The 12,174-nt window shown below is 35.7% G+C and overlaps 1 protein-coding gene across 1 annotated transcript in view; it reads left to right on the forward strand.

Moving 5' to 3' along the window:
* The window catches only part of LOC121374544 (multiple epidermal growth factor-like domains protein 6), a 110,514-nt gene that overhangs the window by 38,145 nt on the left and 60,195 nt on the right, over window positions 1-12,174 (forward strand). Inside the window, exons 8-11 of the mRNA XM_041501649.1 lie at window positions 3,364-3,516; window positions 3,695-3,847; window positions 5,595-5,747; window positions 6,224-6,376. Of these exons, the coding sequence (XP_041357583.1) occupies window positions 3,364-3,516; window positions 3,695-3,847; window positions 5,595-5,747; window positions 6,224-6,376 (612 nt within the window). The remainder of the gene's footprint in view (window positions 1-3,363; window positions 3,517-3,694; window positions 3,848-5,594; window positions 5,748-6,223; window positions 6,377-12,174) is intronic.

Raw genomic sequence — 12,174 nt, forward strand, 5'->3', positions numbered from 1 at the left:
GTGTTTTAAGGCGATTTAAATATAAAAAACATGTTCTCGGAAATGGTATTTCACTTCTTAATTCCTCCACAGTCATATGACACTGTTCCCAACCCTAGAAAATGTAACTACAGTACAGCCCTAACGCATACGGATAAAACTACAACAAATTGCATTTGCACGTGCGACACGGACAACTGTGAAATGTACAGTTTCAATACACGAGAACAAAATAAGAGGGTCACGACGTCTGGTCCACGTTATTTTTGTTTTATGTTTTATTACTTTCTAGTTGTTGATCATATTTAACTGATATAATAATTTACTCGACCTAAAGCGGAGTATTAGTCAGTTATACCCACAGTTACGCGATGTATCTGTTAATATCCCTACTGTAAAGATATTCACCGATACACCTCGTAAAGTGTGGGTATAACTATTACTTATCCAAGAAAATTGAAAAGGCATCGTCTAACAATTACAAGGACATGTGTATCTATATACTATTTGATTTTAATTACTAATGAAACATAAAATCAACAAGGGTTGTGGTGTATATTATAATATACTTTCTTTGAACATATTGTCTGCGGCAATAAACGATGACAACTCCCGATTAATATACTAGTGTTTAACATATACTAAACAAAATACACATACATACATTCAATACAAAATTCTTAATTGAATAATAGCAAACAATTGCTTTCTTGTAGGATTGGGGTTCGGGACGATGCACTTTGTACTTTCTGCGAAGAGAATTAGGAACCGATAATGCATATTTTTTGTAAAATGTTCAAAAATTATTTTGTTTCTAAGTGATACATATATATATATAAGCTTAGTTGTCAACCATGGAGAATCATCGTTATAACAAGTTATTTTTATGAATTGTATTAACTAAGCATTTAGGCACTTGCTAACATGTAGTAACCAACCAAATTAGAAAGTGTTTTATCAATTTGAGCCCCAGTACACAAAATGAAGAGCTTTTTAAAACTGAAACAATATCTAAAAAGATACGTTTACAGTGATTCTGTTGTTCTAATAAAAGGACATAGTTTTCATATCCCAGCTATTTTGGCATCAGGATTAATGGAAAGACAGATTCAGCAAGATAATTCCAACAGTGCAGAATGTATCATCACGTAATTCAATTGTATATAGACAATTGTTTTATACTGAAAATCTATATAAAGATGTTTGATTGGTACACAAGCTGAGTGCTACATATATATTTTCCCATACAATAGAGTTATTTTGCAATATTGTGGACTAGCGCGTTTGCGTTGTTTGCTCAACTGTGTAAAATAATGTTATAGAATAAACCACAACCTTTATTTGTTCTAGTTATGTTAGTTGGTCACCTTATATTATAAAGTCCTTTATCTTGTGTTTTCACAACTATGCCATTGCAATAATTTTTATGTACATTGTGTATTAATGTGTCATAGTCTAAAAATGTCCCATCGATATTATATTTTTGCTTTATGCCTGGAAAAAGGAATAATGTTCCCCTTTTCTGACAGAATGTCTGGAATAGATGCAATACCTCTATTATAGCAATGTTTATCAAACAGTAATTTATCTTTAAAATAAACATTATACCATAACAGTTCCTTTATTATTTCCTCACCAGTCTTGATTTCTATATTTTGTCAATTATATCTAAGCTTCCAATACGATGAATACATCTATCCAAAACCGATTTTTAGTATTCGGTTTAATGTTCTCTAAACATTAGTACCAAATTTGGATTACTATAATATATCACCGGTATGAGGTATAATATGTCCAACACCACCATTAATTACTACATGCAGTTCAATACAGTCAATATGTCAGAATATATTCTGTGAAATACATTATCGAGAGGGTTATGTGACTACTGATTTTGCGGAGTGCTCTCATCGCAGACAGTTACAGTGCACAGTTGTCATCAATTAGTACTACATATAACAAGTAACTTCAAATCAATGGGTCAACCTGCTTGTAATTATAAAGCAAATATTTAAAAAAGCATATCAGAATTGTATAGTACATTTTTATGAGGAACTATTTCCTAAACCGGACAATATTAAGCTGCTACAGCAAGTAATGGCATGACAAATGGGGATGAGGTGCCTATAGGTAAGGCAGTTCCAATCCAAGAGACAACATGTTATTTATCAGATTCGATGATTACCGAGAACCTTAAACATATAATTTGTCCGGCGGGTTGGAATTGTTTTATATATACCTCACAACAGTGTTTGAATTTGTTTTCTTGTCTACTTAATTACAGCCCCAAAACATTATAATTTTATTAACTAAGTAATGTTTGTTAATTAAAAACAAATGATCAATGTTACATTTAATATAAAGTTGTAAAAATTAATGGCTTATTTTTTTATTTTTTTAAATAATGATTTAACCTAAAAAGACACCTTGGTGAATCAGCAATTAGACTTAATTATAAAAAGGCACACGAGTTATGACGTCAGTCATCATAAAACACGAGTTGAGGCGCCAAGCGTTTTTAGAAATGGTCTAGCCTTAGCGTCAGACAGATGTATCTATCCCTGTGCAAAAGCTGTGTGATTCAGTCTAGAGGACAAGGAAAATATATTTCCCAATATATCTGTCAATAAATATTTTTCCATTTGCCGTCAATACAGAAATAATGTCTAAATCAGGACTCCTGTAGAGCTTAAATACAAGTTGATACTTAAATCATTCTTAGTCCTCAGACTTTATAAGTTTTAATGGCAACTGATCCTTTAAAGGGACATTCCTGAGTTTGCTGCATTGTAAGATGTTTCCGACAAATAAAATATTTCTACGATTAAACTTGCATATTAAATATATTTTCTTGTTTAGAATATCAGTGTCTGTATATTCAATGTGTTTCTGGTCGTCGTAATGTTTGTAAGAAGCCCAAACTGGATTTTGTCTTCAAATAATTGTGTACATACGAAAAACAAAATATTTTTGTGAATAAAATGAAATTTAACCTAGTACAATTATTAGAACGATCAGAAACACGTTTAATATACAGCCATTAATATTTTATGCAGAAAAATAATATTTGATATGTAATTACAATCAATAACGTCTATATTAGTCGATAACATCTTAAAATTGCAGCAAATTCAGGAATGTCCCTTTAAGATGGTCATGGCCATCATTCCATATGGAAAAAAAACTAATTTGATTTAACATAGTAATACATTCAGATGATGGATATTGTAAACCTGTAAAGATATGAGTTAATTTTGAAAGAGTGTGTGCTTTAACTACGATTGTCATTCCACAAATTAGTATACATTTTTCACGACATTGTGGGCATAATATTATATGTTGTTAGACTGGTTTCGTTTGATGTTAACATTTCTTCTTATCCAGCATGTACAAAGAACTATAAATATGGACACAACTGTAAGAACCTGTGTAGATACCGTCACTGTTTCTCAACATCTGCATCATGCGATATACGAACAGGAGACTGTGGTAACCATGGATGTAAACCAGGCTGGAAGGGAAACGACTGTACACACGGTAACTAACTGTATCAATGGCGATATGCAAATCGGTTTGTTCACACGCACGCACACAAACACAAACACACTTATATGCATCATTTGCTTTTCACTTGTATTTAAATAGGTAGATACAATACTATCGTGTAGTGCTGTTAGACTGGTTCCTTTCGATGCTAACATTTCTCCTTCCCCAGCATGTACAAAGAACTACAGCTATGGACCCAACTGTAAGAACCAGTGTAGAGATCGTCACTGTTCTGCATCACCTGCACCATGTGGTAAACAAACAGGAGAATGTGGTTCCCATGGATGTAAACCAGGCTGGAAGGGACGCGACTGTACACAAGGTAACCAACTGTATCAATAGTAGTTAACAGCGTGTATCTTGTTCAAGTAAGTGTAGATCAGGTTTATAAAAGGAATAATGTACCCCATTTCTGACAGAATGTCTCGAATGTACACAATACGTTTAATAAACAGTAATTTGTCTTCAAAATAAGCATTATACCATAACGGTTCATTTATTATTTGCTGATAAATCTCGACGTTTATATTCTGTCCTAAATCTTTCCTAGCTTGCAATACATCTATCCAAAATATAGTTTTAATGTTCTCGTTAACGTTCTCTAAAACATTGGCACAAAGTCAAGTCAATTCGCAATATTTTCATTGCGCCAGTGCACAAACTACAAAAGAAGACGCATTGTCTAAGGAAGCCTCTTTTTTTTGTCACGGTCATATGTGAGATAGTCTGGCTGCACTACACGAGCAGTTTGTGATGGTGCCCACTGAAAAAGGATAAAATAACATAGCCATCATATGTAAGCACTGTTATATTAATTGTCTTGTAAACGAACATGTGTTGATAATTCGAGTAGTGCTATATACAAGGCCACTACGATATCTGAAGATGAAATATGCAAAAACCATTAATATATCCTATAAAATCCTGTACTTACTTCTCTCAACTGGATTCCAAAACGTAATAAGCATCCATACAATGACTGATTCATCGCGGGGAATGTCCAGCAGAGGCATCACCAAATCTTTGTCTTAAAGACTGACTATTGTCCAAATCACTATCAATGATGGCCTTTCCAGGTGTTGACAAAAGGTCTTCGAGACAAGTGGTATTAATCATATGTGGATTCTCAATAATTCCAAAGATTTACTTAAAATAATTCACTCTAAATCCAGATCGAAGTTTCCTAATTTTATTTTTCAACATCATGCACACTGATTCCCCAAGAGAAACGTAAGGGAACAACTCCATTACTTCATCAACGAGGCATGTGCTATAATGAATGGTAAAATAAGATATAAATACATAATTATATGACGTTGATCTGGACAATTAAAGAACACCAAGACTATTAATAAAGTATATTGAGACAGACATGTGAAATGTCGGATCTCCCCATTGACAACATGCATGTCAAATTTCGGGATAGGACATATACATAGAAAGTAGGAATACCCATGGACATCAAGTGTGCTCCACTACTCGCTGAGATTTGTTTCTCTTTGCATATGAATAATAATTTCTGACTAATCTGATTAAATAAAAACAAAGGAATCCTGCTAAGACGTTTGATTTATACCATTCAAATAGCAGGATTACAGATTGTCTTCCATTTATTTACCTACTTACCCACAATAGTTAGAAATACACACACACACACACACACACACACACAAACACCTGAAGGTATTAAATCAGTTTCGTACCTCGATCTTTGCCTATAGTTAAAGTTTGTTTTGTTTAACAACACCACTAGAGCATATTGATTTATTGACACTGGTCTCCGGACTAAGCTGTGTGACAAAAGGGATGAATTAACTTTCCAATAGTCAGTTCTCCATTAATGTAAAGCATTAATCTCTGCTCCTTGTATGCAGAATTGAAACACCGTATCATCCTGGCACAGACGTTGTTCCATCAGTGTTATAATGCTAGGTTATATAAATATGTCATTTAATTACGCTTATCCTTCCAGAAATTGTTGTACCCTTTCCACGGCATGGTGGACATAACAGTATATTGTAATGTTGTTTGACTGGTTTCGTTTGATGATAAAATGTCTCCTTCCCCAGCATGTAAAACGAACTACAGCTATGGACCCAACTGTAGGAATTTGTGTAGAGATCGTCACTGTTCTTCGTCATCTGCACCATGTGGTAAACAAACAGGATACTGTGATTCCCGTGGATGCAAACCAGGCTGGAAGGGAGTCGACTGTACACAAGGTAACCAATTGTATTAATGGTAGTAAATAGCGTGCGTCTTGTTCACGGAATTTACAAGTTTTGGTAAATAAGCAGTGCAACGTATAGTAGTGTGAAACATTGTTATTTTAAAATATTTCTTAAAAGCTGCAATCGAGCTTAGAGTCGGCGTTTTCTTATCCCTCACTTCTGTCTGTGTATTGATATATCGTTGTTTCTAGCGACACACTCAGACATGCATACACACTCAGACAAACATACACACACATACACACACAGAAACAAACACACAAACACACACACAAACTCACACAGACACACACACACACACACACACACACACACACATACACACACACACACACACACACACACACACACACACACATACATGCATACGCTTTATATGATTTTGACTTGTATTTAGGTGGATATAATAATATTGTGCAGTGCTTTTAGACTGGTTTCTTTTGATGCTAAAATTTCTCCTTCTAAAGCATGTAGAAAGAACTACAGCTATGGACCCAACTGCAAGAACAAGTGTAGAGATCGTCACTGTTCTTCATCGTCTGCACCATGTGGCAAACAGACAGGATACTGTGATTCCCGTGGATGCAAACCAGGCTGGAAGGGAGGCGACTGTGCACAAGGTAACACATTGTATCAATGGTAGTAAACAGCGTGTCTCTTGTTCATGAAAGTTTGATCAGTTTGTATATATAATCCAGGGGTCGAATTTTACGCTATTCCGCTATTCCGCAATAGTAAATTTCGAAACGGAATAGTAAAACAATTCTTCCAATATTCCGTCATGAAAGTGAAAATAAAGCACGGAATACGGAAAATCGCCTGCGACTATTCCGCTTACGCTTTTTCTTTAGCTATTTTTTTCTGCAGAACAAATCCTCGTGTTACTAAAACCTTTCTCATGCACTTACCGGTACAAATAAACGTATTTTTGATCGAGACTAATGTTTGCAGTGAGTTCGTTTGTAATTCCATCTAGTACGCAGTAAGGCATAAACTGGTATATAAACAATTGTTCGTTACGCAATGTTGTACAGGGCGACGTAGCACAGTCAGGAAAACTAGTGGTACATTAATAATTGAAGGGATAGTACATTTTTAGACGGAATAGTGTTTTTTGAAATTCACTATTCCTTTGGGATAGTGGTAAAAAAATTAAAATCAACCCCTGTGTAATCAGTTCAACATCGCAGCCCAAGAAAAAGCGTTCTTTTTTTAGAAATGGGTTATCCTTTTGTTAAAGCTGCAATCGTGGTGTATCTGTATTTGCGCCCTTGTATTTAAATGTCTGCATTTCAACTAAAACGTTTCACTCAGTATTCAAATCATCATCCGATTCATCACCGTCAAGGTCAAATGTGTGTCTTTTAGGATTTTGGGACATACCTTAGGATATAATTGTGATATAGGGATACTGAAGAATTTTTAGATTGTTGCCATAGCAGCCATTTTCAAAATAGCAGCTAATTTTCAAAATATCCATTATGGCTGCCATGAAATTCAGTGTAGGTGTAAGAATTAAGCATATATATTGTTATTTCATATGCAATTACACTGACTGACATACATGTGTACTAGACCATTACACATCTTGTAGGGTTACTGCTTAATGACAATTGTAAGGGTAGATTCAAAATAAAAGCCACATATACTTATTTGTTTACAGAGAATGATGTCCACATATTCTACGTAACTTTTTAAAAATAGCTGACATTAAAGATTTACACTCTAGACTGATATATTTAAAATCTTGTTTGGCTTCTATTTAATAAATATTTCAGGGGCAGCATTATGGAGAAGTGTTATGCCCAAATGATCTCTTTGGAGAAAAGTAACTTACATATTTAATTATGTTGCAAACATTCGCAGGGTTAATTTTACACACATTGCTGGTATGGACCCTGTAATGCATATGTGTCACATACACATGACATAATTTTTGGATGGGATGAGGGTAACATTGTTTCAAGGTCTGTATTCCATGATAACCATCAGTCAGCGAGTGCCACCTCAGCCTATTTATCACACGATGTATGTGACGAAAACGGAAGTTAACATTCTGAATCCTAACCAAATGCCCATATTCATCCTGAACTGACCTTTTGGATCCAATATATATGCATATTAAGTCATAGTGAATATCACTTAAGTGTGCCTTCATTAGAAGATCCCCTGCGCGTGCTGTAACCTCACCGTGGTGCAGGGGTGTAACAATCTCTTTGAGAATGGCCAATACAGCACAAATTGAAGTTTAGAGTAAAATTCGGTGTCCGTAAAATTCTGTGATATTTGTATTTGTATTTTTGCACAGTTCTTTACACTGTTTTTGTTTAAACCTTGAATTTTTATATTGATGTTATCATCACTTTATTTATTTGCATTACTTGAATTAGCCGTGTATTTTTCCTTAAACATTCATTTGAATTCATTCATTAGAAGATGGAAGCTTTCAAATTGGCAATGCGTTAATGGATGTCCTTGTATTGGCTGGAGTTGTCTGTTCAAGAACGACAGACTTCCTTCACAAAAGCCGCTAATATGACATATCTCCACCATCCTACTGTAGACGGCGTGTATGACTTATGTAGATCAGAGACTGGTGTAGTCACATTCTTGAATTATGTACCCAATTCCAGTTTTGTTTATCAATTCTGCAGTTGAAAGTAAAAGTAATGCTCCTTCTCTGAAAACTTTGAGAAGCATATTTCATTTGTATTTAGGTATTCTAGACAATATTTTATCATTATTGTTTTCTTGAAACAACACAAACTAGATGACTCTCAATCCAGTTGCAGGATTTGTCGACACATTAAATTCAATATGGAAGTATATGCTAGATTTTGGCAGAGCACTTCATAGTGAAGAAAGCACGATAACCATTATCTGTTGTTCCTATGGACTAGTACCCCGTTCCACTAAGCAATCTCAGCGCTAAGATCATCTTAAGTGCATAAGGTAGTTAAAGTGCCATGTATTTAAAGTGATCTTACAGCTAATATCTCGGGTACTGAATAGTATATGGAACAGAAACATTCAACTAATAGAATAGTTTGAATCATCTATGAAGATCAGTCAAACAGATACATTTTGCTTTTCGTAGGTGATGTTTTCAGTGAAGGACATTCTAAGATCTAAAGACACACAATGAACAGTTTTCCTGGTTCTGTCCATAGCAGCAACAGCTTAGAAACTCAATATTTTCAGAGTTATGTGTTGATTTTGATGCTAGAAATACTTTTCGATATCTGGATGTCCACGTTATGTCTTGAACTGTAGAAACTGTCTTTCACTGCCCAGTTCCTTTGGCAGCTGTGATAAAATGTTTTTGTACGTCCGTCTATGATGGGTCGTATTATGGTATGGCGTTGTCCGTCCATCCGTCCGTACGCCCGTCCTTCCATACGTCTGTATGTTAACGTTTTCTTGTCTAGATCATATCTTGCACACAGATGGATATAGGGCCATCAAACCTCACATGCAGGAACAACTTGGGATGGTGGTGCGTCACATATAATTTCTAGGTCACTGTGATACAAATAAATAAAATATTGTGTCTATATTCTGAACATCATAGGAACATTTTGTTTAGCCTTTGAAGAAGCCAGGACCATTTACTTTTCCGAATAAAGAACAATAACTTTATTATTCAGACAGCACCTTCTCCAGTAGAAACAGTATCATCAGTAGTTGGTCCAAAACAAACTGTCCATCCATCGCATTGCGAAACTTTCACATAATTAGAATTGAATCATTAATATCTATGGTTTTTCATCAAACTCCTGACGGGCGTATCATTTACCTCACCGGTACTCTTGTTGTTTACAGAAAGGGGCAGGAAACAATGCTGGACCATTGGGGAGGCAGTAAATAAACTAACACAGCTTTCTGTACTTAAAGCAGACCAGAATCCATAAAACAAGGAAACTGCTTTTAACCCTAATACAGCATGCAAAAAAACCCCAGTATACCACAATTGTCATTGCCAACTACATGGTGACATGAATTGCGTTGGAATAATGCAGAGAGCTAGAATGTTAAAGTTTGTTTGTTTAACGGCACCACTAGAGCACATTGATTTATTAATCAACGACTATTGGATGTGAGACATTTGGATAGTGTGATATATAAGCTAAGAGAAATACACTACATTTTTCTTTTGAAGTGTCAGTTGTTAGACAGGACAAACGCAATTGGAGCATGAGCCAAAAATGCATAACTTTCCATACTCGTTGAATCCCGATTGAAGTATTTGTCGCATAATTAACAACGTTAAGTTCTAACAACCACATTCGATAATATCCCGGCCAGCTTTGCTTTCAAAATTACGTATTTTCACTCGGGTACTATCATATACTGGAAACCGAGTCAAAGGGTCGTATATCGTATAATGCACTAAGTACAATATGAAACAAACAAAACCTGCTGTCCATATACTGTGCTTACTGTCCTACTGTGTTCATTTCCACTGTCTTTTGTTTCATTATAAAGTTTCTGTGCAGTAATTATTGCTGTAACGACACATCATGTGAACATGGAGTAAAATATAGCATGACCTGCGTCTCTTTATTTGCAATGATTGTATTACTACAATGTAATTTCTTTCTTATAATTAAAAAAACAGTTATAGGTGAAAAGAGTACAAATGATTTGCTTGTTTGTTTGTTGTTGTTTTCTCAAAGACCTACGTAATGCCCCCTTCTCCCTCAAATTAGGCCAAAAACGTTCGAAATATTCAATACAAACCAAATTTAAAATTACCTCTCTCCCTTCCGGTCCCTCTCTGTATGTCTGTATATCTCTCTCTGGCACTATGACTCTCTGCCTCTCTCACTTTCTGCCGTAAGGGGGTGACTTCAAACTGTTGGTGGTCACAGAAACTGTCCGCTGTGCCACGCCATCTACATTGTGAGAAAATCGTCGCTCGTCCGTTTGTACCTGTAAAGTTATAAGAGGTTTAGAAGCATGTAATTGGCTTAGATCATTTGAAGACATCAATGACACCCTCGAAGAGCCGAAGAACTGCAGCCAGTTACTTCATCTATTAGTTGCTCATCAATGCCACAATCGTACAACCGGCTGGCCGTCATAGCATGAAGGGAGTGATTGGTGAAGAACCAACCAATTGAATCAAACATTGACACAGAGTCGCCTAACAACCCCTGATACAATGTGTCGCCCAACGAAAAAAGAACAGTACCATAGACCTTGTTTAGTATATTTTAGTGGTCTCAGATAGAAATCATCACAGTCATGGGGACTGTAAAGATTAATCGCATAATAAGATTGCACATAAGCTTTATTACTGTTTGATGTATATGAAATTGCCACATGTATTATGATAAAACAATCTTAGGTAATGTGGGAAGAGCGCTTGGCTGTGGTGTGAAGAACAAGTATTCGCTCCCAGATAGTTGAAACAAAACGTTACGTTTTTTATTACATGAGTGAGCCGACATTGGTCTATAAAAGTGCATGTAAGTGGTATGTGCTGCCGGTCTAAAGGAATAACACAATGCTAATGGTAATACTAAACCAAATAACTTCAAGCTGGGTCAAAGTTCGAGGTGCATCCAACTCTTGATGGAGAAGTTAACCCCACAAGTTCTGTGATTGGCGATAAATGTCAATGTGTTGGTTATAATAAAAATAGTTTCATCTGGGCAAAAAATGTATGCAATTGTATTTCATCTAGTACCACTGTGTCAAGTAGCCGTGTGTTTGAAACATGTATGGGGTACCTGCAAAACAAAGTACTCAAAGTTTGTGCGGAACTAGCCTAAGGGTAGTCATGGACGCTACCCGTTATCTCTGAAATTAACAGCATGACCCCCATTTTTTCTTATTCACTTTAAGGGTGAGGGGTGGTGGTATTTATATCCGTGACGTTTATGTCGATTGATAAGCTGCAGGTAGGAGTTTTAGCCACATATGTTACTATTGTTGTCTATGGGATTTGATTTGCTAGTATACACCCTAAAGATCGCTTGCTGCTTATCAGTCAAAATTATTGTTTCCATCACTCGAAATATGAAGATAAAGACGTAATCTATAACTTATAAATACTGGTAGTCTTGAAAAGAAAACATGTAACATAACTTTAAGTTTGTACTCACCGTAAATACACATAGTTTGTATGGCTTCTAACGAGACATCGTGTCGGATCTTCATTGGTCAGTCCAGTGGTGATTGATTTTGGTGACAAGTTCTTTTGCCTCAGACCACCAGCATTAGTTTTGGTGACGCCCACGGTGTCTACAAGATGGCTCTTCCTATTTTTGAAAAGTATCTTAAAATTGGAAAACTCGGAGACAGAAATGAATGTCATTTAAGTAAAAAACGCTGTATCGTCCCTCCAAATTCCTGTTTGCCACAGTAAGTCCTCTTGTTCACATGAAATCACGTCAGCTTCCTTTCTTTGAAT

Source organism: Gigantopelta aegis, chromosome 6, assembly GCF_016097555.1.
Source record: "Gigantopelta aegis isolate Gae_Host chromosome 6, Gae_host_genome, whole genome shotgun sequence".
Taxonomy (NCBI): domain Eukaryota; kingdom Metazoa; phylum Mollusca; class Gastropoda; order Neomphalida; family Peltospiridae; genus Gigantopelta; species Gigantopelta aegis.